Source organism: Barbus barbus, assembly GCF_936440315.1.
Source record: "Barbus barbus genome assembly, chromosome: 5".
Lineage (NCBI taxonomy): Eukaryota > Metazoa > Chordata > Actinopteri > Cypriniformes > Cyprinidae > Barbus > Barbus barbus.
This window is the reverse complement of record NC_136733.1, coordinates 23,701,300-23,729,052: the sequence shown is the minus strand read 5'-3', so window position 1 is coordinate 23,729,052 and position 27,753 is coordinate 23,701,300. Positions and strand designations below refer to the sequence as shown.

The 27,753-nt window shown below is 35.7% G+C and overlaps 1 protein-coding gene across 1 annotated transcript in view; it reads left to right on the top strand.

Annotated features, from left to right (window-relative positions):
- LOC306870192 (death-associated protein kinase 1-like) overlaps nucleotides 1-27,753 on the top strand; it is a 68,209-nt gene that overhangs the window by 26,956 nt on the left and 13,500 nt on the right. Inside the window, exons 4-18 of the mRNA XM_079417305.1 lie at nucleotides 2,661-2,799; nucleotides 3,608-3,737; nucleotides 5,831-5,879; nucleotides 5,968-5,994; nucleotides 7,764-7,916; nucleotides 9,066-9,111; nucleotides 9,201-9,290; nucleotides 9,766-9,858; nucleotides 12,225-12,344; nucleotides 13,504-13,602; nucleotides 14,118-14,216; nucleotides 14,958-15,056; nucleotides 16,940-17,137; nucleotides 17,354-17,551; nucleotides 18,838-18,936. Of these exons, the coding sequence (XP_079273431.1) occupies nucleotides 2,661-2,799; nucleotides 3,608-3,737; nucleotides 5,831-5,879; nucleotides 5,968-5,994; nucleotides 7,764-7,916; nucleotides 9,066-9,111; nucleotides 9,201-9,290; nucleotides 9,766-9,858; nucleotides 12,225-12,344; nucleotides 13,504-13,602; nucleotides 14,118-14,216; nucleotides 14,958-15,056; nucleotides 16,940-17,137; nucleotides 17,354-17,551; nucleotides 18,838-18,936 (1,639 nt within the window). The remainder of the gene's footprint in view (nucleotides 1-2,660; nucleotides 2,800-3,607; nucleotides 3,738-5,830; nucleotides 5,880-5,967; nucleotides 5,995-7,763; nucleotides 7,917-9,065; nucleotides 9,112-9,200; nucleotides 9,291-9,765; nucleotides 9,859-12,224; nucleotides 12,345-13,503; nucleotides 13,603-14,117; nucleotides 14,217-14,957; nucleotides 15,057-16,939; nucleotides 17,138-17,353; nucleotides 17,552-18,837; nucleotides 18,937-27,753) is intronic.

Genomic DNA, 27,753 nt, shown 5'->3' with positions numbered 1-27,753 from the left:
CATATGTATATATGCAATTTTTTCCATTTTATATATAAATGGAAAAACTTGCACTCTGTTGGTGCTATACAATGTTAGGATGTAGTATTACCCTATTGTGCTTCAAGAATCACTTCCTAGAGTAACAAGTCTGACTTGAAAACCAACATGAAGTCTAACATTCCAATAGGGCTGCCACTAACGACTATTTTTATTCCGATTAATCTATCGATTAATTCCGATTAATCTATCGCTAATTTTTCGCCTACTCTATTAAACTAAACGATTAATTTCCCACAAAAAATAAATAAAAATCAACATATTTACTTACAAATATTTTATTAAACCAAATGAAATTCAAATTTCTATGAAATCTTTTTCTAAAGCAAAAGTGAAGTGCAACATAGAGTGCAAGAAGCAAGTGTCCATCTCATGTCCAAATCACTGAAATCAAAGTTCAGTATTATAGTGTGAGAATGACAACATATCCACGTGTTCTAGTCTACTAATAATACAATTATAATCAAAAAACACTTTTTAAAGGAGTATTTACCAGAAATATTATTTACCAGAATTTATTTAGGTGAAAAATGTAAATGTGCAGTATTTCTGAAAAAATACTTTTTGTAATATAACATCAATTAATTGGAGATGCGTTTTATTATTAAAATTTAATGGAACAATTACAATGGAATCCAGAAAATAATGGAAAACCGAATTTGGTACAGATAAAACTCAGGCTTTTTGATTTAATCAAATTTAAAAAACTGAATTTGGAAATAAAACGGATTTCATAGGGCCCTATAATTATTTAATTTATTTATTTATTTATTTATTTGAGTGTGGTAATAAAAATGGATTTAAGTGAACTATAGCTTATACACAAGACAAATGTGTTAACGTAATCAGTGTCTGGAATGTAAAACCTTAAGCTTTTCAGCAGAATAGTTTTGTTACACATAGATTATGTGAAGGAAGTGTCTTTCCTCAGAACCTCTTGAAGTGTCTCTTCACCCAACTGGTTTTCTTTGCTTCTTCATACTATGTGACAAAGGGCGTCCCTGCAGCTATGTTCTGAGCTCATATTTGTTACACGTTACTCATCAGTGAAGCTATTTTGTTTACTAACTGAGGCATCTGGAGTTAAGTACCTTGCTTAAGGATATAACCACACAATCCTGACCTCGGAACTGGAGGTCAAGTTTCATTTTCAAGTCATTTGGCGTCCTCTCAAAACCTTTGTGCTGCCAACTAATATTGTGAAGTGAGATGTTACAAGCTATAGTCTTGTGTAGTGTTGTTTTTTTAGTTTCAGATGGCATACTCATGGACCGCCCACAGTCCGTTCACTGACTGGTCTTTTCTTGATTAAGTGGCTGGTTCTTTGCCAGAACAAGCTGTAATGAGGACTAGGCGAGTCAGAAATCTGGCTACGAGACTTGTGTTGTTCAGGGTGGGGGCTGGTGTTTTTCTTTCTGTTTCTGTGAATGGAATAGAGATATATCTGCTGCCGGTGTTTTTGCAGCTGGGTGGCTCATCTCTGCACTTGCTCAACCTCACCATTAGCAGCAAGCGTTATCATGTCATCAGTGTGCAGCTGGTTTGCAGCTTCCTTTTGCTGAATAAATATATGCCCAGATCCTGTTGTTCCTCTCCCAGAAGCCATGATTATAGCACTGCCAGCATCCATTTCTGTCAGAGTAAATCACTCAGAAAAATCAGTTTAATTAGCTGGACTCACTCTGTGATTTTTATTTCTGTTTATTTATTTTATGTTGCACTATAGTGATATCTTATTCAAAATTAATTCTCTGGTACTTTTATTGATCTTTTTCTTTCTGCTTTATTCAGTGAAATTTGATTTGTAGTGTTTCTGATTCTCACCTAAATCACTTTTTTTAACCTATTTATCCATTGTCTTCTATCTATTGTCCACATCTGGCTGTTTAGTGTAGAACTGGTTCGAAAGGTTATATTGATATTTGAATTGCGAATGTTTAGAATTTTTTTTATTATTATTATTCTTGCAATTTGCAATTTGTTTTTTTTACTAATTTGTCAGTTGTATGCAACTGCTGGTTATTGTGTTCTTTGCTGCTGTCTTGGTTAAGTTACTCTTGTGTTTAAAGGAATAGTTCACCCAAAAATAAAAATTCTGTCATCTTTTACTCACCCTCATGTCATTCCAAACCTGTATGAGTTTCTTTCTTAAGTTGAGCACAAAAGAAGATATTTTGAAGAACCAAACAGTTGTTGGTCCCCATTGACTTCCATAGTAGAGAAAAAAACACGATGGAAGTCAATGGGGACCATCAAATGTTTGGTTCTTCAAAATATCTTTTGTTGTGTCCAACATAAGAAAGAAACTCATACAGGTTTGGAACGATGTGAGGGTGAGTAAATGATGACAAAATTGTCATTTTTGGGTGAACTATCCCCTTAATTCTTAATTAGTTTAGTCTTGGTTAAATGAAGATTATGAGCTAACCAAGGGCCTGTTTCATAACACAAGTTTACCAAATAAGCCAGGTTTATTTCAGTTAGCCTGACTTATTGTCAGTTGATTTGGTTCAAAATAAGTCAGACTAACTGAAATAAGCCTGGCTTATTTGGTAAACTTGTGTTATGAAACAGGCCCCAGCTGTATTGCAAGTGTCAACATCTGTCCTCTCTCTACACAGTGTGGCAGGTGGGGAGCTCTTTGACTTTCTAGCTGAGAAAGAGTCATTGAGTGAAGAGGAGGCCACCGAGTTCCTCAAGCAGATCTTGGATGGAGTCAGTTACCTACACTCCAAACAGATTTCCCACTTTGACCTGAAGGTACTGAGACATGTTTGAGTTCTACCCCAATGGCAGACTGTGGCGATTAGCATCACTGTGGACCAGCCACAACAAATCAATTGAGGTGCTTTTATCCTCCCTGCTGGTTATTCAATTATTTCCACCCTTTACATAATTGCTGGGATGGTCATAAATTCAGTCCTTGTAATTTTTGACAGGTTTTATTGCAGAATCGCATTAAAATTCTAGTAGTCTCTGTTTTGAAAGTTTCAGATGTTGATGGAGTTTTTACCTCCCACTAAAATCACTTAACCTGAATAACTAGTCTAACTGAAAAATGCAGCCAACATTCACATTAACCAACTTAACTGAGACCTAAAGAATAAAATAAAATAGTCAAGCTGTGACGGAGTTGCTCATTATTAGCATTTTATGTCTAATCCCTCATGTTACTCCTGCAACGGCGGTTATGTAATTAGATCCACTTCTTTCAGAGCAGTCATCCACACAGCTTTCCCCAACATTTCTGTTAAATATTTTGAAGTCATTGGAGCTTTTAAGAGATTAGTTCGTGCATGAATAAAGCCCACTGAAGGAAGTATTGTTTCTATGGAATGTCCAGGCAGGGATCTGTTACTGCCTGGCTTGAGTATGCCTGTGCTTTCTAGTGAACGTTTCTCTAGCTTTGCATGTGATTTCCATGTGTTATGGCAGATTTCCTGCTCGCTCTCTCTGTCTGTCTCTCTCTCACTCCTGCTGTGTTTTTGTTCTGCACCTATCATTAGTTCCTCTGATTCTTTCTTTTGCATTCTCCCTCCAATTCTTTCTCTGTTCTCATCTCTCTCAGCCGGAGAACATCATGCTGTTGAAACGGAGTGTGCCTCACCCGCGCATTAAACTCATTGACTTTGGCCTGGCCCACAAGATCGATTTTGGCAACGATTTCAAAAACATCTTTGGTACCCCGGAGTTTGTAGGTCAGTGTCATCCGCTGGTCAGTCTATAGAGATGTGTTGTAAATACACCCGCTCTTATTGTTATGGTCCTCTGTCCAATCCTCTCTTTTCTTCTTTCATGTGTAATCTGAACCACAAGCCTGACATAACTGTAAAGAAACACCAGGCATCACTGCTTTGTGACCCAATGAAATGCTTTATGTAAGCATATATATATGTATGTGTATATAAATAAATAAATAAACATATATATATATATATATATAAATAAATATAAATTTTACATACTAATAATAAATTTTCACTTTTTAAATAAATCATAATTAATCATTATTTATAATTACGTAATTATGGATTAGTGAATTGTATAGTATAAATATAATTATATAATAGTAGTATGGTAAATTATATTGTTATATATTTGTTTTTGTTATTATTTTTTGTAAATATTTGTGTATTGTTTTTATATCTTTGTTACGTTCCTCAATTTTACATGTTTTGGACAATTAGTTACCTAAACTATGAAAAAATATACCTGGAATCAAATAGAAAATAAAAATGTTTTAATATTTTAGTTTCTTCAAAGTAGGAAGAGGCATGTTGGGTTTTTATTAAAGAAATGCACATGTACACTTGGCAGTTTTGTAAAGAAATTCATGGCATAGATATGCATTTTCTTGTGTTTAAGCATAGGCTTTTAAATCAACAGGTTTTTAAGAAAAACATTATTTCAGTCAAGTGTGTCCATCCTTGTATGTCAGTGTTTGGATTGGTATTTTGGTATTTATAACTACAACCTTCCTTAAATCTTACTGCTTTTACTTAACAATATGAGTCAGCTTTGCTGTTTTCAGTCACATTTTACCAGAACAAGCTTCCAGCCATCCCAGAAAACACATAGACATGCACACCCACACCACCCCCATCCCTCTATGCAATTGGCATCCCATCCAGTCCAACCTGAATTGCAGCCAGTATGGCTGCAGGCAGTGATGATACAGCAGTCTTAATAGACACACAATGCTAAAGGCCATGGTCAAGCATCAGCTACCCCACAGTGCAGTCTATTTCAGTGCTCAAAGTTACGATCAGGCTTCATGGAGGAGAATCCGGTCAAGCTAGACACCTGATTTTAAAGATACTAATCCAATCCAATCCCAGAATAGTATTAGCTCATTACTGAGGCATGACTTCATTGATTTTTTTAAGGAGCAGCTTGCTTCCTCCCAGCCCTGGTCAATGACCAGATCTAGTGCATAATAATATAAGTAGTAATTCTAAGTCAATTCTCAGGAATAGAGAGCAGCAGCATCTCTCCCACCTCAGACTTATTTCCTCGTTTCCTCATTAACACATCAGAGATTGAGATCCTCTGAAAGCAGTGACTCATTTCACAGCTCATACAGTGAGAAACCACCAAAATATACCACCATCGACTTAGCATTTCTAGACATTTTTGCTGACATTTTATTTTATGTCACGGAGAGTGGAGTAGGTTGATGCTCCATTCCTCTTGCAAACTGTGCATTATTTTTAGAAAGAGTTTATTATATAGCTGTCATATTTAACTGTTTGAGACATGTGTGCAAGTTATAAGCATTGTTTTAATGCTTAAAAACTGTATTTTGCATGTCTAAATATATATTTTATATGGCAGATAAAACCATGTAAATTACTAGGCTAAAGATTAAGCGTTAGAAAATTGAAGTATTTTCCCAAAAATGTGTCATTTTTATCTAAATGCAGACTTGAACTAAAAATGCTAGTAAGCTTCACCTCCAAAAGCCTAAAATACTATAACAAATATTATTGGAATTATTTCATTGCATTCAAATATTAAAATGGTTGGTCTTGGTTGGTTTATGAAAATGTGAAAAATGGAGGTCAAAATAGTGTGATGTGATTTGTGAATTAGTTTTTTTTTTTTTCCTCATGTTCGTATTTTATCTGAAATCTGATGTTGCAATCTTTCTTTTTTGTTATCTTGAAGTTTAATTAGGTGTATTTAGGATTTGATTCTCATGTTTATACCAAGACAACAAATTCAGTTAAATCTATCATGGCTCACCCTAAAGTCTTCTGTATTGTAAATGATATTATTTTGTGGTTTGCAGCTCCAGAAGTGGTCAACTACGAGCCACTTGGCCTGGAGGCAGACATGTGGTGAGAATGAGCATTATATCATTATCTGACCTCGCTGTTACCTCACTTCCTGTCCTAATCATGTGTTTTTATTTCTTTCAAACTCTAGGAGCATTGGGGTGATCACTTATATTCTGTGAGTAGTCATAATCATCAGTGTTGTTGTGATGCTGTAAATATAGTTTATATCATTACAAATTAAATCTAAATGCATTTATGGATTTTCTCTTAGGCTGTAAATAGCATCCATTTTCGTAATTGCATTATTTTTCTCAAATCATAGCTGTAAATCAAATCACATTCTGCTGTAAAACGAAGGTATGACAAACAAATTTAGCTGAATATGAAGCAAATTAAGTTGAACTAAGTGTTTTCTAGTCATCTAGTATAGCAGAATAAACTCTTGTTGTGCAACAACTGTCATAATTATTGAGGTTTGAAGTAAAATGATGCATCCAGCCAAATTTGAGTTCTGGTCAATTACATTTCCCTACTTTAGAAGCATTTTTACAATAAAATAATCTAATAGGATTAGAAGTGAAGAACAGGCAAAGATTTGAAGGGGAGCACAGAAAAGATGAGGTTTTGGGGAGATAAATTAGAGTGTTTCCAGGGGGGGGGGGGGGGGGGGGGGCAATTCAAGCACTTGATAAGACTAAAATATCTCTTTCCACAGAAGTTCTTGTGATGCCAGTATGGCATTAAAAATACCAAGCACTGTAGTGTTTTAATGCCATATAAAAATAGAGCAAGACATGGAATTTATAACCCAGTCCATCAGTGTGATGGATAATGATTATTAGCACAACCTCTGGGTGCAGTGTCTAATTGTAAAGCTTGTGTTGGTCTTTCTGTGGAAACACTGAGGTAGCTCTCTCTCTATATGTGTGTGTTTTTGTTCATGTGAGAGGGAACTAAGCATATCACAGAGCAATATAAACAATGGAACTTGCCTGTTGCTTGTGATAAGACATGAGGGGACCCTCCTTTTTGATGGGAACCAAATCCTCATGTCTCTGACATAAACGGTTAAATGGGTGAATCTCACAAAAATCCAGCTCAAAAATATCCAGCTCAAAAATATCCAGCTCATATTTCACTCTGTGTTCAAAAGAGGGGCAAAAAAGAAATTATCACATAAAGAACATTAAGCCTACTTTTAGGATTGTTAGAGCCGCGTTTGATCCAATAATGCATTTCCCTTTTCTCTCTTTTCTTCTCTGTCCTATCTGTCCATCACTATCTGTCCATCAACGTGTGCTAATATTAGCAGTCTAAACAGAGCTGGAAAGTTCAATGTCTATCTTAGGGCTGTTCCTTACACTTCACTTTCATCATAGGCAAATAAAAATAGAGCTTCACACCAGGTAGATATCGCACACCATTTTCACATCTAATCCATTCCTATTCCACCGTTATTTTCTTTTTCTCACACTTTTGAAGACTTCTTCTCAACCACAGGGAATGCCATTAATTAAAAGTGTGAATTTATAACAGCTGTAATTTTACAGTAATTAATAAAATGTATCTCCTGGCAGTATTTATTAAAGCCATGCACAGATTTTTCACTTCAGATTTTTAATTCACAACAGCAATAATTTTAGAATTATTATAGTGGAAAGAGAGCATGTTGTACTCCGCGATGGTACTGTGGTCTTTTATCACAAAATAAAAAATGGAATGGGGCATGTAAAGTAAAATAAAATGCTTATGCTTATCACTAAATGGCCTTTGCCTGTTTTTTCACACTTTAATAATAATGGTCAGAAAAAAATAAGTTGGTCTGCAGCTTATAATATCACACATTGTTCCCATTAAACTTGTCTTTGTTTGAATGCTGCTATACTGAAGCCCTTCACATAAAATAAATTAGAGATAAAATGATCTTTTTCTCTGTATCTTCAGGCTTAGTGGTGCCTCACCTTTCCTGGGTGAAAATAAGCAGGAGACACTTGCCAATGTGTCAGCTGTGGACTACGAGTTTGATGAGGAGTACTTCAGCAACACCAGTGCTTTGGCCAAAGACTTCATTGCACGGTTACTGCTCAAAGATCCAAAGTAAGAACCACTGAAGAAGCTTGTTATGGTTTGTGGTGGTTTGGTAGGGTTCACCTTATCCACTAGTTGTTTCTTTTATTGAGAAGTTCCTTTTTAGAAACCAGCTGGCTTGAATAATGTCTTATTGTATTATTTTATTTTTGCTTTGTACTATTTATGTTGTTATTTGTTAACTGATTATCTGTGGTTATATTGAATCAGTGAATCCTGCGAAGAACATTCATCCCAAATCATGTCGCTTATTAACTAAGTAACTGAGGAAGTGGGTTGTGTCAACAAACAAGAACAGGTGCTTTGCACATTAATGTGGACACATTAATAATTCCTGTTTTGGTTCCATATTGGTTTACCAAGTTGCTTCTCTGCTGGTTGCTTGCTCTCATTTAGTCTTTATCTACACTGACCTCATTTTCTTCGGATGATATTTAAAAGAGAACTAAAACTAATTCTGCAGAAGTCCTGTCGGTACTTTACTAAAATGTGTTATTCACAGCATAAATGTCCGACTTCCCCAGCTGTGGGGAAGTCGTGGCCTAATGGTTAGAGAGTTGGACTCGTGATCCAAAGGTTGCGGGTTCGAGTCTCCGGCCGGCAGGAATTGTAGGTGGGGGGAGTGAATGTCCAGCACTCTCTCCACCCTCAATACCACGACTGAGGTGCCCTTGAGCAAGGCACCGAACCCCCAACTGCTCCCCGGGCGCCGCAGCATAAATGGCTGCCCACTGCTCCGGGTGTGTGTTCACGGTGTGTGTGTGTTCACTGCTGTGTGTACACGTTGGATGGGTTAAATGCAGAGCACGAATTCCGAGTATGGGTCACCATACTTGGCTGAATGTCACTTCACTTCACTTCATAAATGCTGTTTAAGTCTAAACATTGTCACGAATGCTGATATGCAACATTCCAGAGCCCAGTCCCACAATTCCTTGTGTGTGTTCCGCAATGCACACTATGATAAATATCTTTCGATTTGTATACTGAATGCCTTCTCGTTTACTCCGAAGGCTCTTTTAGGTGCTTATTTGTGGGAGCTTGTTGTTTAAGTTATATGAACAGAGGTCCACAAACTGCCTGCCTATGTTCATTACATTCTGTATGTTAAAAAAGTAAATATCACATCATGTGACGATTATGTTTTCATGTTTACAGAAAAAGAATGACAATCTTGGACAGTCTTCAACACCCCTGGATCAAGGTTTGTCCAGCAACCACTACATATGAAGCAGTTATCAAACACGTTGTTATCTTAACACTTGGTTAAAAGTGTGAATGTCTTCTTTTAAGCCAAAGGACACACAGCAGGCACTGAGTCGTAAGGAATCAGCAGTGAATATGGAGAAATTTAAGAAGTTTGCAGCCAGAAGAAAGTGGAAGGTGCTTTTTTTGTATTTGACTTTCGACTATGTATTCGGTTTAAATGTTCAAAATTCAGATAGCAAGCATCATGTTCTGCTGTGAAAAATGTAACTCTTTGACATAAAGTGTGAGCAGTGTTGTACCCTCAGTAGTGCATTCTGAGGAATCAGCATTATGTGCCACGCCAACAAGTCACGATATTTCCACACACGCTGTTAAAAGTACGCAAAACAAACCCTTAGAGCTATGAAACAATAAAGAAGCACGCATAGTTACAGTGCCCTCAAGCGCAGAATTAAGCTTGTGTCATAAAAACAAATAAAGTCGGGTTAACATGTCATTTGAAGAGTTGAAATATCATTTAATCTATTGAGAAGAGTTTTAATCGTTGTTTGATGCTTTTGATAAAAAGCCTGTTACAAATTCTATAGAATGTGTCACAAATATCATCTCTCCTTTAATATTGTTTGTTTGTTTTGTCTGACTTCCTTAGCAATCGGTGCGTCTCATCTCTCTGTGTAACCGGCTCTCCCGCTCCTTCCTGTCTAGGAGCAATATGAGTGTGGCACGCAGTGATGACACACTGGTAAGAGTTCAGTTAAAGTCATCCTTCATTTCAGTCATGTGCTACACTTTTAAAAAAGCTTGTATTAAGGATTTACGAAGATGAGGAACTGGCAAAAAGAAGCAGCAGGAACTGGTAAAAAGAACAACAAAACCTAAAAGGCATGTGATGAGCCTGGCAACAGCAGAGGAACCCCCGTATCCCTGAGCTCTGCCGTGGTCTGTATTTATGGGATGAACAGATCTAATGAGCTTCCCACACACCTGAGAATAGAAGCAGACAAACACATGCAAGAAAACTCCACACAAAATATACTTGGACAATCTTGAAATACTCTGGTTTTGGAATGGTTACTGTTTAACACATTAATATGCATGATTGCTAATTGCAGTGAAGCTTGCCATTAAGTCAGATGACTCATCCGACCTAATATGAGCAGCACATTCATTGACACTCGTACAGCCATGTGTGGGGTTTTGCATGGTCTTTATACTGGCCAGATATTTGCTTAGTGATGTGTGATAAGCCTGAAGAGAGAAGTGTTATTGCCGTAGTGCTACATAAATTATCTAAACTTTACAGCTTACGATCTCTTTTTTTACCTGCTTCTTACACGTCACACATTGCCATAAAAATTTTTTTTTACTTCACCTGAAGTGATCATATAACTTAAAATGTATATTTAATATCACCTGCATTATGATAATACTGTAACCTTAAGAAATATTTCAGCCTTTATAGTGCACTTAAATCTGTGAGAAATCTGGGGTTTTTGTGTGAACAGGAAATGGGTGTTTCATACAGGAAGGGTGTCAGCAACAATAATCAAGATGTGACATCCTTTATCATTCTAAAAATCCATCTGTACATTACCATTCAAAGGTTGTTTTTTTGAGTGGGGGATAATACTTTTATTCAGTAACAATGATACAAAAAATGCTGCTCTGTTCTTTTTAGAACTTTCTATTCCTTAAAGAATCATTTTCAGCATTGATAATAATAATAATAATAAATGTTTCTTGAGCAGCAAATCTGCATATTTCTGAAGGATCTTGTGACACTGAAGACTGGAGAAACGGCTGCTGAAAATTCAGCTTTGCCATCAAAGAAATAAATAACACTTTATTCAGACAGAATAATAATATTTCACAATATTGCTGTTTTATTATGTTTATTCTTTCAAAACCTTGATAAAATCTGACTGACCTCAAACATTTGAATGATAGTTAATGATTTTAACAAGTGCCCGTTTTTATGCAAAATTGAGAAAATTCCATTTTAAATGAATATGGCTGTCAGTACCATATTATATATTGTAAAGTGCATGGTATTATCATCTGATACCATTACTGCGTCATGGTCTTTCCACAATATTTGTTTTTCCAGGGACAGAACAAATTTACACCCAAATCACCTAAAGGTCACATAAAATGACACCAAGTCACATATAAGTCTTGTTTTACGCTCCATGAGTGACTCCAGCTTCACTCTCTTTAGAAGCCTCTGGCTGTTTGTAGAGTGTGTTCAAGTGTGCGTTGTGTAATTGGATACACTCGTCTAGTATGAGATGTGTATGTGGGTGTTATTCCAGTACACTCCTTCATTAAACACAAGCTCACATACTCTCTCTTTCTCTTTTCTGTCCCTCACGGCCAGTCCAATTTCCCTCTATAGCTTTGTATTTGAGTGCTTTGTCCCACACGTCTGAACTGTCAGATGCTGTTTGGAGGTGGTTGGGTCACAGCACACAAAGCAGCGGTCGAGCGGTGAAGAGAGAGCGCGGTCTGTACTCCGCCCCTCGTCTGCATTATTCAATAGGATTAGAACTTCACGCTGTGTATTTGCTGATAAGACCAACTGTAGTACTACTGAGCATAAAAGGATTTGCTCAAAGTGTGACTGTCAAAGGATGCTTGCTGTTGTTTTTCCCTCTAAATCTTGTTATATAGTAGCCTAAATACTGTCATGTTGGCAGTTTTTCATTTGATTTTTATCACAGTTGACCTTGTTAATTTTTTTTTATTTTTAAAAATTTCAAGTCAGAGCTGTGCAAGAGACATATTGGAACTGTGTAACTCTTAACTGTGTAATTAACTTGGTTAATACAGTATAGATTTAATTCTTACTTGTTATAGTTTTTTTTCAAAATTCTTTGAATAGAATGTTCATTAAAGCATTTATTTCAAATACAAATCTTTTGTAAGGATATAAAAGTCACTTTTGATCAATTTAATACAAAAATATTAAAAAGTCTTAACTGATCCCAAACTTTTGAATGGTAGTGTATCATACTGGCATATGTAATGTGCGCATGTAGTACGTTTTTGGGTCCATTATCATGAAGTTATTGTTTATATTCAATAATTCATCGATTTTGTTTTTGACAGGATGAGGAGGACTCATTTGTCATGAAGGCTATAATCCATGCAATCAACGACGAAAATGTTCCAGGTCTAAAACACCTGCTTGGATCGCTGACCAGCTATGATATTAATCAACCTAACAAGGTAAGGAGACAAAACAAGAATCATAGAGGTGATATGGGGATGGCAAAAAATAGAGATTTGATTTGATCACTAGCCAACTTGAGCTCGATTGAGCTGATAAGTGTATCATTGTCACTGTACGCCAATGACGTCTGAGTTTACATCGTCGTTTTCACCAATGACATTGAGAAGTGCAGCGAGTGACTGAGAAACAGTCACTGGACCATATCTCATCCCATTTGTGTGAGGCTGTGCTTTGTATGGTCATAGTCACAAAGGGAATTTTGAATAGAATGACAGAGACTTAAGGGTTAATTGCCATTATTATGCTAATAATTTCAGATATTTGCAAGGGAACACTGCAAAAAATGTCTTAGTCATTTTGTCCAGTAAAAAATATTTAAACCTCTTTATAGCAGGATAACTTTTAAAGACATTTTTAATGGATAATTTTTATATATCAAAATGACACATTTTTAATTAACAACACAGGTTTATAGAGACTATCTTGAGTTAAGGTTATTTTTTTACTCCACTTGCAAATTGTGTGTGGATCTGAACAAATTTTATTGTAAACAGGTTTTTTTTTTTTTAAAGAGGTTTTGAATGTTTTACTAGAAAACAAGACGTTCTGGTTAAGTCTTTTTCAGTGAGTGTGTCTGTATATGTTGGAATGTCTTGTGTGTATGGCACATGTGTGACACAGGAAAAAAGTGTTTGTTTAGAAGGAGGGAATGAGGCTGAGGTTGATGAAACCGTAATCTGCTCTCTGATGTGAAGAGACAAGCGTGCTTTTAACTGTATTGCTCAGAGCTGTCCAGTGCTATCTGTGTTTTTGTATGCACAGTGAGCACTATTCCCATGACTCTCATGCATTTATTCATTCAGAGGAGTTTATTGGCATTCTTGAGAAACAATTCCAGTCTTGTGCTTGCAAGAATTTTTTTACCAACCACTTTGATTGCTCTTTGCCAATTAAAACTGCTGTGCGAACAATAAAAAATGAATCAGGCTAATTTGAATTGGCATGTTCATACTGACTCAGAATTATAGGCTTAATTAAAGCTGCTTTTGAATGCTACGAGGAGCTATTAGAGCGTTGTTCTATTCAGTAAAGTGATTGCTGTTTGTGTATGTTTCTGTGTGTGTGTGTGTGTGTGTGTGTGTTTACATATTTCAGCACGGAACCCCTCCGCTCCTGATTGCTGCGGGCTGTGGAAACGTCCTGATCATTGATGTGCTAATGAAAAAAGGAGCAGAGATTCAAGCCTTTGATAAGGTGTTGTACTCCATTCTCTCAGATAATTAATGTACAAGAAAATAATGTACTATTCAAAACTTTGTGGCGGGTATGATTTTTGTTTTTTTATGTCTTATGCTCACCAAGACTAAATTTATTAGATCAAAATACAAAAAAAATATATGTATATAATATTATTTCAATTTAAATATTGATAGGATATAATATAGTATATAATATGTTAATATAATAAATATTACAGATTAGTATTTTCTATTTTAATATGTTTTAAAATGTAATTTATTCATGTGATGTTTTCAGCAAGTTACTGACCTTCATAGTTTTATCATTTTAATGTGTCTCTTCTGAACAAAAGTATTAATTTCATTCAAAAAAAATAAATAATTGTATCAACACCAATCTTAGAGTAAGACACAGAATGCATGTTTCACCAGTAGTTTTAACAGAGTTTAAATGGTAAATTTGGACATGATAGACACCAAAACAGCTGAAAATACATACAACTCCACACAACATGCCATTCTTTTCCTCAGACTGGAGCCAACGCTATCTACTACGCTGCCCGACATGGTCATGTGGGGACCTTGAGATTCTTGCATGAAAAGAAGTGCCCTCTGGACATCCAAGATAAGGTGCCTCGATCTTTCTCTATCTTTCTCACTCTCTCGCTCTCACACACACACTCAACAATCACAACCCCAGGGAGAGGACAGATTTGATTTTTCAAAGGCTTTCCCCATCCGGCACCTTTTCTCCAGAAAACCTTTCCTACTGAGTTCACACGCCTCTCTACTTCCCATTGGTAATTTGCAGTTGCTATGGTTACTCTCTGGCCTGAGGTTTGCTGTTGTATGAAATAATTGTTGACTGCCTCACTAGCCAGTGAAGTGCGCTCAGTCAAGCGAATTTGCGGGGTAAAGTGTTGTTGAGTTTGTTGGGAGTGCCATACAGAATCACACTTGGAGTGTCCGCAACTTCATTACGGGTGTAAAACGATTTCTTGAAACATCCGCCTCAGCCTGAACTGTTTCCAGGAGGAAGTCCAGCGCAAAGCTGATTTGGGAAGGGTTTTGGCAGTTCTCAGCACACAAAGATCTCTCCCTTGAATTGGTCACATTCTGTTAACGCAGCCTTTCCAGTTGCTATAACCCTACTTTGGCAGCAGGGAAATCCTTTAATGAAGTTCTTAGCTGTTTCTTGTTCAGCAGTTGTGATAGTTTCCCTTATGTACACATACACATGGTCATTGCATTTTTTTTTTCAGATCATCAAAGTGTAAACACATTAATGAAATGCCTGCTCATCACTGAATTATGGGCAGATGTCAGCATGTAATTTGTAATGTGAGTAATGTTTGATATTTTCTGTTCTAGTCTGGAGAAACGGCTCTGCATGTGGCAGCTCGCTATGGAAATGTGGATGTAGTCCAATACCTTTGCAGCATCCATGCCAACCCTGACCTAGTGGACCGGGTAGGTATCAAACACACACACACAAACTGATCTACACCACACTGAACAGTCCAAGCCATTGTAGACTAATATGACACTTAGCAGTGTGGATGCAGCATCACGCAAAAGTTCAGTTACCATTGTGCAAATGTGATATTAACAGTAATTTAATTTAATTAAATTGATTAAAGGCAGGGTAGGGGATTTTAGTAAAAAAAAAAAAAAAAAAAATTGTTACACTGCTTGAAAGTCTTTTCACATCCTGATAGCAATCAGTAACTTAAGTGGTCTAATTTAATTTATATATATTTATATTGTCTGTGGAAGGCATAGAACCATAAAATGTTCATCCAATCATATTCCTTGGTTCGAAGGATTACGATAGGCTGTCCTACCTGACTCTGTGTATGTATTTGCATATCTCTGCACACCCTGTTTGTGCAAACATGATATGTTATCACCTTACATTTTAAAGGGTAGTTATAGATATAAAAAGAGTAGTGTTGGGTTGGTCATGTGATGTTAGTTTTTTTCATCAGTCATGAGATGTTTGCCCCCATGAGGCATGTAAATAAAACCACTCTTATTAGTCTTCTGATATGACTGGAGTCTTCATGTCATGTGAGTCCACATGAAGTACTATTTTTAATGATGAAGAAATTGAGTGTATCTTTTAAGTATTTCTTCTTATTATACAATTCATAATTATTTTAAAGTAGTTTTCAATATACATTACAGTAGCCATTAAGATTATTTTTGCGAGGATACATTAAGTTGTTAAAAAGTGACAGTAAAGACATTTATAGTGATATAAGTATTTCTGTTTAAAATAAGTACTGTTCTTTTAAACTTTCTAATCATCAAAAAATGTTTCCGCAAATGTATTAAACAGCACAATTGTTTTCAACATCGATGATAATAATAAGAAATGTTTCTTGAGCAGCAAATCAGCATATTAGAATGATTTCGGAAGGATCGTATAACACTGAAGACTGGAGTAATGGCTGCTGTAAATTCATCTTTGCATCACAGAAATAAACAGACATTTTAAACTGTAATAATATTAAAAGTAAATTCAGTATTGGTGAGCATAAGTGACTTATTTTTGAAAATCCCACCAACCTCAAACTTTGAATGCTAGTGTATTTATATTAGTAACTTTCAACTTGAAAAAAAGAAAATGTTCTTTTATAAAAGAAAATACTTAATCTCAGATGTCTTTGATGACAGTGGGACATGTAAATGTAATAAATGGTTTTGCAAGTGCTGAAGTGACACGAGTGCTGAAAATGAATCATGACCAGCCCATGCCTCACTTTATTTATTCAGCACTATGAGCTCACAGCAGTAATGTTCATAGGCAGATAGTTTTCTGTGCTTTTAGAAATATTGCTTACGGGAGCATCCATCGACTAACAAGCAAAAGTGTCCTAGTCACTATTAAAAACATGCTGTACTTTAAATGAATGAGCCTGAAGCACCACTCCAGAGAAATGCAATAAAGAAAATCGTTTTAGGATAATGTTAAATTATTACAACAACAATCATTATTGTGCACAAACAAATTATTATTTAATAGTATTACGGATTCATTTTATAGTGGTTGCTTTTGCCATTATCACAATATTAGGTTACCATCCTACTTTTGCGTTTATTATAATTGTTCTCTGAAAGCCAGTATTGCAAAAGAAAACCAATATTCACATGCCATCCCAGGAGGCAGACACAGAATGTTTAAAATTGTTACATTCATTGGAGGTGTCAGGGTCACAGGCTAATTAAGAGCAATTCGTCATGTGAAATGGCCTTGACACAGACTAATGTTGTTTTGTTAGCTCCATGTGTTCAAGGTTATTTATGAGCTCTTGGTCTGAATGCCAAAGACTGTTTTCATGCCTCCACAGGAGCAGGAGACACCTCTCCACTGTGCAGCATGGCACGGTTACTCGGCGGTGGCCAGAGTCTTGTGCAAGGCTGGCTGTGATGTTAACGCCCGGAATCGTGAGGGCGAGAGCCCGTTACTCACTGCTTCTGCCCGCGGCTTCAAGGACATCGTGGAGTGTCTGCTGGAGCATGGGGCGGACTTGGACTCTGCTGATAAGGTAAGGACAGACACTTATTAAATATTAACCTGGTAGGGTGTTTTATTGTTCTTTAACGGTGAACTGTGTCGTTTTTTTTATATTAAAACACCTTCTTCTGTTTCTCCTCATGCATGCTGATTTTGTCGTATAGATTCATTGATAGCTTGTCATTCAAAATAATAATTGATTACCCTTCACCCTTGATCATGGTGTGTTTGCATGTATATATTTCAGGATGGTCACATTGCTCTGCATTTGGCTGTGAGGAGATGTCAGATCGAAGTGGTGAAGTGTCTGCTCAGCCATCACTGTTATGTGGACCAACAGGACCGCCACGGCAACACACCCCTTCACATCGCCTGCAAGGACGGCAACTTGCCTGTGGTCATGCATATCTGTGCGGCTAAAGCCAATCTGGATATTCCTAACAAAGTGAGTTTCAAACAGGATGGGTATAACCTTACTGTATAATATGCTTTTGTTCGACACCTAAATGTGTGTTTTCATCCAGTGTTATTTTAGTATCATTTATGTGTTCTTATATTTTTATTCATATTTTGTATTTTTATATTTTAGTTCCGTTTTTAGTAATTGCATCATGTCATGTCACTTTAGTCATTTTAATGTATTTTGTTTTAAAATATTGCTATTTAGGATTATAATTGTTTATTTATATTTCAATTTTAATTTATTATTAATTTGCTTCAACTTTTTCAGTTATTTTAGTTTATAGTTTTTCATCTAATATTTATATTTTATTTTATTTCAGCTTTATTTCAATTAACACAAATATTTTTAATAGTTTAACGAGACTTTTTTTTTCAACTGTTTTTATTAATTTTGTTATAGAGCCTCCATGAACCCCCCATGATACTGTTACAGAATACAATTTTCCCACCCCAACATTTATCATTTAATAAACACTTAATAAGCACTTAAAGTGCATATAAAATAATGTTAAAGAAATAAATTATTAAATAAATGAATACAAAATGTTTATATATATACAGGTTGAATGACGTATGATAAAATACCCTTAAAAATAAATAATAATTTTACGTCAAGTTTCAAATTACAGTCATCACAACTTTATCTACGTATTAACAAATTTGACAAAAGGGGACCATATTTTTAGAAACCCTCTGCTTTACCTCTAGTTACATATGTTCATTTTTCAAGAGCAGGGTTATAAGTAATCTCTTTGGTCCACTGTGAAAGGACAGGTCTTTGAATGTTTTTCTGTACTAAAGCGATTACACTTTGGCTTTTAACAAACTAAAATCCTTTAGCTTCCATATTTGCATTTAAAGAAACACTTTCAGGATATATATGTGATAAACATAGTTAAGGTTCCAAAGGGATTTTTTTCTCCAGTCATTTTTTCTTATTCAAGTATTAATGAGTGTGCTTTTTCTTGTCAGTCTTGAATCATCATCCACTCCTTTTTCAGTTCTTAAAATCCCCTCAACTGACCCCATTTACTTCGCAGTTATGCATGCTTGTTAATTCTGTGTGAAATTTTTAAATGGCACTTACATTACAGCTGGAAGACGATTTGAGTTTTACAGGTCAAGAGGAATATAATTGTAGTAATTTTGAAATTCAATCATCAGCATTCTTCAAAAGGATTTTTTCACCTTTTGTTTTCTAGTTAGCATTTGTGATGAATCATTCTCAGAAAGAGTGTTTATAGATGTTTGATGTCTCTTTGTCTGTAGTTTGGGAGAACACCTCTTCACCTGGCAGCTAGCAACGGTGGTCTGGAGGTGGTGCGTCATCTCTGTGTTACAGGAGCCAACACTGAAGCCATCACTAATGTAAGTTCAAGAACATCAGGGTTTTGATGTGAATAAATAAAATGTCATTTGTAACAGTATAATATAAAGTATCATTCAAAACAGGGTCAGTAAGATTTTTTTTTTTTTAAGAAATGAATAGTTTTATTCACCAAAGTGACAGTAAAGACATTTGTTACAAAGATTTGCTCCTCTTTAGAACTTTCTATTCATCAAAGAATCCTAAAAAAAGTAGAATTTTTCCTCAAAACCATTAAGCAGCACGACTGTTTTCAACATATCAGCATATTACAAATATTTCTGAAGGATCATGTGACACTAAAGACTGGTTGAAATATTTTTCACAGTTTTATAGTTTTTACTGTATTTTAATCAAACAAATGTAGCTTTAGTGAGATTTGTAAAATTTGTAAAACCCCAAACATTACAGGTTTCTCTATAATAAGGGTCACTCACTATATATATATATATATATTAGTGCTGTCAATAAAAACTAAATTAACTAATTAATCTCACATTAAAGTATTTAATTATACCTTTATATTGCAATAATTTCACATTCAATCTTCAAATTAATGTAGAAACAACATAAAGACAGTATTTTTTAAATATTTGTTTAATGCCATCTTTTATGACTGAAGGCAAGTATCAATGACAACAACTGATGTCTCTATGAATTTTGTTTCTGACTATTTAACCATCGATTAGCCATTCAACATTACAGTATAATTGAGAGCTATCAATTTAACATTTAGACTTTAAAAAACTTCTAATTTAAGTGAACTTAAAACAATCTTCACATAAATAAATTGTGAAAATATAGCCTAATTTAATAGTTATCAAACACTAAATTCTAAATTAAATAGAGATAAAGATTAAAACTACAGAAGTGATTGATTTCCTCTTTTTAATTTTGTTCTTTGATTAACAGACATCACTGGTTAAGGTTATTTTGGCTGCTACTTTAAAAACTGCCGCTGCTGAACTTGATGCAGAGCTGACACTGCTTTACATGTGACACATAAATAATAAAGACTTGCATGCATAGTTTTAAGGCAGCTTTAATTGCCTTTTTTGTGACTTCATGACATAACTACAACATTGCATACTCGTAGTTTCATTTGGGTTTGAATATGATACAGCTCTTTAATATAGCCTATGCAGCATTATAAGCATTTTAACGCATTAAACTGAAAAAATTAATCGCCTGCGTTAACACACTAATTTTGACACCACTAAAATATATATATACAGGGTGCGATTTGTAGTGGGGGTGGGCGGATTTCCCCCCCTCTGGTCTATGCATCCCTGCCTCTGCTGAATAATTTTTATCCCCGGTGGGGATAAAATGATTCGCGAAACGCACTATGAAGTCCCGATCTGAATCAAATGATTCGTGAAACGCGATCCGATTGGAGCACTTTGAAACAGTGAATCATTTCAAGCTCCGTGTGTGTGTGTGTGTGTGTGTGTGTGTGTGTGTGTCACATGCTCTCAAAAGCTTTTTTTTGTTTAGTTTGGCTGCTGTCTTCTTTTAGTGTTAGATATTAAGGTGTCCTGCCCTCTTAGCACATTAATCAAATTGCAGCCTCTTTATCTCTTTAAATAAGTGTTCATTTATCATTCAGGACAGCCTAGATTACCATTCTGTCCTTAGTCTTTCAGTCAGTTGTGTCTTGCCTCATATAGTGCCTCTCCCATAGAACGTGTGTTGGTTGCTGTAGGTTTGCGTGATCTTATGTGATTGTGTGGGTGTCCCTCCTTTGAGTGACTGATTTTTAATCTAACTCATTCAATTATACAAATAAACTTGAACTCATTCTGAGTCTTTGTGTTTGTCAGGATATATCTGTCTGGTATTTGTGCATTTCTTTAGTCTGTAATCTAAAGATGTGCCTTCTACAGAAGTTCTAGCCTAGTGCATTAATGTTCTTTGTTAGAGTGAAGGTTTTTAATTAAAATGTGCCAGTGGAGAATCATTGTTTCAATATCAGCAGCGGTGAAGGACAGCATGCCCCAATGAACCCCCAACCTACTCATCCTAAACAATGTATGTTTTCAACCAATAATCTCCGGCATGCCTCCCCTCGGCCGGCCCACATGGCCCTCGCTCATACCCCTTTACTCAACACCATCTCAAAGCGCTCCTCCTCTGTGTTAATATTGTATAGTGGCTGGTGCACAGTGCATGTTACAGCACACGGGAATTTTGAGAATCCATAATTCATTGCCAGAGGCGTATGGGTCGGCGGCTTAAGAAAGAAATAAAAATTGCTTCCACATATAGGACGCCATTGATTAATGTGGCCTTCACACTTTATATTTTGCTCCTTTTCTCACTGTTTTGTTAGGTTATACGTTACTGTTCAAAATATTTGAGGTTGGTAAGATTATTTAACTACATCGCTGCATTATATGAGCTAACAATGAAAAATACTTCTGAATGTTAATTTCAACATTTATTAAATGTTGCATTATTAAAATCAAATTTACTGTTATTTATGGGGCCCAGGCTAACTAACAATGTACAGTTGTATTTTATTAACAGACATTTACAAGATTAATAAATACTGTAACCAATGTATTGCTCATTGTTAATGTTAGCTAATGCATTACCTAAAGTTAAGTAATGGGACCTTGTTGTAAAATGTAAGCAATTTTTAGATAGGTCTCATATGCTTACCAAGGCTGCATTTATTTGTTTTCTGCTTTTATGCTATTTTAATAAGTAATTTATTACAGTCACACGATTTTTCAGAAATCATTCTAATATGCTGATTTTCTGCTCAAGAAACATTTATTTTATTATTATCAATGTTGAAAACAGTTGTGCTGCTTAATATTTTTGTGGAAACTGTCATACATTTTTTTTTAAGATTATTTGATGAATATAAAGTTAAAAAGAACAGCATTTTGAAATAGAAATGTTTTCTACTTTTATAAATGTATTTACTGTTCCTTTTAATCAATTCAATATATTCCCTCTGAATGAAAGGATTAATTTCTTACAAAAACAATCATACTGACCTAAACAGTGGCCTTATAAACAGTAGTGTATGTAGATTTCAGACTATGATTTTCACCTGTTTTATGATAAAATGGGGGAAAAACATCTAGGAATCAAAATATTAGAGACTTGGGAGTGGCCCTATTAGAGACTTGGGCCAGTAACCAATCACATTGCCACTTTATCAACTCTGTAGATTGTGCTAAAAGCCCAAGCATGATGGTTCACTGTCTACTATGTCATCTCTTCGTATATTTTTCATGTCTCCCTTTCCAATACGGTTATGATAAGCTGCAGTCTCAATGTGTCAAGCAAACACTAGATTTGGTTCTCTCACGTGAGGATGCTCCATTCAGCCTTGAGATTTTTAGGCATCTTTTGGGAGACAACCATGAATCAATAAACTGAATTCAAGCACATCCTCATGGGGACACATAGCTGTGCTGGAGACGAGCAGACAGACACAAAGAGAGTCTGTGAATAAGAAAATGGGCTGTTTTGTGCAGAATTTTTTGCAGTCATATCTCATGAAGTCTAATTGGCAGGAAAGCTTTGTGTTTAATCAAGCCACGTTAGATAAGAGTAATTACGGTGCAGAAAAGCTTTCCCATTACTATCCTTTTCATCAGTGCTTTAACACCTCTGCTCCATTCACCACATCCCCTTTCGCTGTCATCTGCGTGGGGTGTGTGGGGGCTCCCTTTCAGAGGGAGGCTGGTTAATTTGTCCCCATCGGTTTGAGGAGGAACACAGCTGTTTCTGGTTGTGTGGTTTGCTTGTGCTTGTGGCCCCAGGTGTTAGGTGTGGGTTTGTGTTGCTGTGTGTGAGATTGTGTACATGTATTCTGAGGTGTTAAATCATTAATGGTTTTGGTCGAGGGCTGCGACTGTGGTGGGTTTTGGGTAAACAGATTTTTTTCAGGGAACCAAGACTGCCCTGAGGTTAATGTACAGAGTCTCAAGGTTTTTCTAATGCTCTCTTTGAGTTTGTATGTTTTTGCAGCATTTTTACATATGACTTTTCTTTGGAAAATACTTCCTTCAGGCAGGTTCTCTCTGATAGTCATTCCTCCTCCACAGCTGGGGTCTCCTAATGCTGATTTCACAATCACACATGTGCTGCCATCACAGCCTCTTGGGACATTCCCATGTGTGTCATTTTGATTGTAATAAAATAAATGCAGATTTGTATTTCCTTTTTTCTTCTTTTTTTTCAATTCCAGACAAAGACAAATAGCTGTTATAGAGCTCGTGAAACAAGACAGCATAGGAAGTGCACTAGTTGTATAATTGATGCTTTCATTATGTATTTTTGTTGTTCCAGTGCTACCAAGTAAAATGATGGGAAATGTAGATTGGTCGGTTCTCGTTAACTGCCTTAAATGAGTACCATTTTCTAGGGGGGTTGCTAGATATAAATGACATGTGGGGTTTAGCTCATTAGTGCCGTATTATGGAGGCAAAGCTTCCAGGTTTCAATTTATTAGATTTTTAATTTGATGGCTAATACTGAGGTTTATATATATGTGTGTGTGTATGGATGGGAGTCGAAGTCGACTAGTCGCTGATGACATCATTAATGAACAAATAAGTCTGGAGCTGAGACAAACACCTTGTGCACAACTATGGCATATGACACAGGATTGCCCACATGGCTATTGCTCCTATAACAGTTTATTTTTATCAGTTCTTTCGTCTTTGGTCGTTTTATTTCTCACAGATTTCTGCTCGTTCTAAATCAGACACAGATAAGTAGCACATAGATTACATTCGTATGAATGAATGCATTAGTGAGAGATACATTGCGTGTGTGAATTAATTCTACCTGGCAGCGTATCTCTACTAGTAGGGAAGCTGTGGGATTTAGTTAAGAAATATATGCAGTTTCTAAGCTATTTTATTGAGAAATCACAGAATAGTGTTGACGATACATTTCCGCGCTGAATGATTCTGTGCGTGCGATCTGCGCGTGATGTAAGCGCTACTACTGTCTGAAGCCTATGTGTGTGGCTATAATTTATATAATTTATTCGTTGTTTGAATAACTGTGGAAATGAAATATCTGACCTAGGATAGGCTGACAATTCTGGAATTTCATGAAATACATGCTTATTTTACTGCTTATAAAACATACAATATGCTTCGAATGATCGTTCATATCTAGCCTATAAATACACTACCTTACCGACAAGACAAAGGGATGTAGTTGTTGTGAGAACAGCAGTGACGGCAGCAATGGTTGTCCCTTCTGTCATGTTGAAAGTTTATGACCTCGGAAACTCTGGTATCAAAATTATTTCCAAATTTCCCAGTAGTAAATACGACTTGAGGCCGTTCATGTCCAATTTCCAAATTCCGATAGCACGTGAAGGCAGCATTAATACACATAGATCACTAACAAGCTACGCAATATCGCGTTCATAATCGCAGATGAATCGCATTCGATTTTGAAGGCAATATTGCATAGCTTGTCAGTGTAAGTGTTTTTATTTATGCCATTAATGATTTTGTTAATACAGCGTATAGCACTAGTCAACTAAATGAATGTAACATGGTAAAGATGAATGCACTTTTGGAAGTTGAATGTAAGGGAAATGTCAGTTTGGAATATCTGTGGTCTAATGAGATATTGTTGTTCTTGTTCATGATGAAATTTACTTTTATTGTTGTAATTAATTTATAGCATTAACAAGATGACCCTTTGAATTCATTTTTGGAGCGATGACTGATTGAATGTATTTTTAGTCCAGTGCCTGTATATAATATTAGTATTTACCAAGATCAGAGGCTGTCATATGTGGATCAACTTGCTTTGTTGTGTATTTTCAACAGTTTCATTATGAAAAATAACATTTATATTTATTCAATGGATTTATTGCATTTAAAAAAACAAAAAAACGTGTCATGGATTTATTGCATTTTGGGGGAAAAAATCTGTTTTTATAATTCTAATCTTTAATCTTTATAATAAGCTTTGAAAATCTAAATCTGGATTTGAATTTTTAATGTTATTATAACCTAATGATGCTATGTGAAAGTTTGAAACAGAAAATAGTGCTTTTCATCTTGCCACTTTCTTGGTAAAGAAAACACATTTTTACTCAAATTAGTGTTTTGAAACCAATCTCTTTGTGTGTTGTGTGTGTGTGTGTGTGTGTGTGTGTGTGTGTGTGTGTGTGCGCATGTTTATGTGGTTTATGAGGACACAAATTTGTATAATGACATGGGTATGACAGAGGTATTACAATATGAAGGTTTATGAGAACACTGCCTATGTCCCCGTAAAAAGGCTCAAAAGGCTTACAAAACATACTAAATGGTGTTTTTTTTGAAAATCTAAAAATGCACAAAGTCTCCTGTGAGGGCTAAGTTTAGGTGTAGGGTTGGTGTAGGGCAATAGCACACACAGTTTGTTCAGTATAAAAACCATTACGCCTATGGAGAGTCCCCATAAACCACAAAAACCAACGTGTGTGTGTGTGTGTTTTTTTTTTTTTTAGGGATACACCGATACCGATACTGGCCAATGCTGAGCTCCTGTACTCGTACATGTTAAAATGCCCCCGATACCAAACACCGATACCACACAGCATGTTATAAGTGCCATATTCACACAAAGAAACACAGACAACAGAACAACAGGCAGCAGAATGGAGTTATTAGAGATTAAGGATGTCTACGAAGCAGATGTATGCAGTGAATAATGTTAAACATTCAGTATTAATGCCTGTATAGCTTATGTCCGCGAGCTGATAAGCAAAGCACGCTGAGTGGATTGAGCGCGTGGCGGCTCAGATGCGCGAGCTTGTCAAGTGAATATCCCTTTCTCACAGACATCACTGGAAAGTTTGTAGTTCGGTCAGATGTGTCAAGAACAAGTAAGTAAACAATGCACAAGTTACTTAACGAGGGGGAGCATGCACTTCTGTTTTGTGATCTTTATTGATGTTCGCTCACTTAGCACGCATCATTTGGATTAAAACTAAATCATAAATTTAAGACAATTTATAGGGGCATTCACTATAAACATCATTTAGTTTCAACCTTAAGCATACACGACTTTCTGGCGAAAGTGAAACTAGCAGCCTGTGTGAAATGCGCTAGCTAGGCTGTACTGAAGGAGCACTGTGCTATATGTCCGAACTGACTGCAATGAATTTTATGTATAATCATTTTCTTAAAATTTATTTTAAATCAATTTCTATATCATTTTAAAATTCCTTGTTTTTATTATTTTTATTTCCATGTTTTTATTGATTTTTAATGTCTTTCACTTTCTTTTATGTAAAGCACTTTGAATTACCACTGTGTATGAAATGTGCTATTTAAATAAACTTGCCTTGCCTTGCCTGCCTTACTGTACTTGCCCCTCTCCTTCTGCACCAGTACAAATACGTGCGCGTTTTGCTTGCTTCATGAGTGATTATGCATTATATGAGTGGCTTTGGAATTTAAATCGCTGCATGTTTCAGATTTAAAAAAAACGAGACTTCTATTTCTGAAATTATCACAGTTAGGAGATTTATAACGAGTGGTTCCCTGCATTATTACAGCAAAAAGTACTAAGCCGCTGTAATGGAGCAGCTCTAATGCTATTAAATTAAAGATGATGCACCATAGAGAACAGTGAAACAAATGAACAGTGAAAGTAACAAAAACTTGTAAAATACATTTTAATGTGCATAATTGCACATAAAAATTAATTGAGTGTGAAAATAACCAAAGGATATACAGTCAAACTAAAAATTATTCAGAGACCAAATATAATTTTTGATATTTTTCACTAGTGGGTGCAGGACCCTATAGTTCATTTATGTAAGTGAGGATAGCAAAATAAAGCATACTGTGACATAACTGTGACAAAAATTATTCAGACCGAGTCTGGGAAAAAATTGAAGGTGAGGTTTGCATGAACCTGGTTGACAGCATGTCCAGGAGACTACAGGCTGTCATTAAGGCTAAGGGTGGCCCGAAAAACTATTGATAGTTGTGTAAATATTGTCATACTAATGGCTGTCTGAATAATTTTGAGTTTATTTGTAAACCGTTCTTGTCATATTTTATTACCATAAACTATAGCCAATAAACTGGGATAATGTGAGAAATGTTAAAGGTGTCTGAATAAATTTAGGTTTGACTGTATCTATTTGATAAATGAAGTTGACCAATTTACATTATACCAACTCTTTTGGTTTCTGTAGCCAATATTTAAAAAATGTACAAATGCAATGGAAATATCGGTATCGGCAAGTACCAAAAATAAAAGTATCGGTATCGGGTGAGTACTGGAAAAAGTGGTATCGGTGCATCCCTATTTCTTTTCCCCAAGGACACATTCAATTGATTAACATGATAATAAAGGCATTGATTGTGTTGAAAAAGATTTCTATTTCAAATAGATGCTGTTCTTTTGAACTTTGTATTCATCAAATAATCTTTAACAAAAATGTAACATGGTTTCCACAAAAATATTAAGCAGCACAACAGTTTTCAACACTGATAATAATAAGAATTGTTTTTAGAGCACCAGCATGTTAGAATTTCTTAAGGATCATTTGACAATGAAGACTGGAGTAATGGTTGCTGAAATTCAGCTTTGTCATCACGGGTATTTATTACATTTTAAAATATTTTAAAACACTTGTATTGTAATGTTAAAAAAAAAAAATCAAATTTTGGGTCAGTGGATATACACTCACCTAAAGGATTATTAGGAACACCTGTTCAATTTCTCATTAATGCAATTATCTAATCAACCAATCACATGGCAGTTGCTTCAATGCATTTAGGGGTGTGGTCCTGGTCAAGACAATCTCCTGAACTCCAAACTGA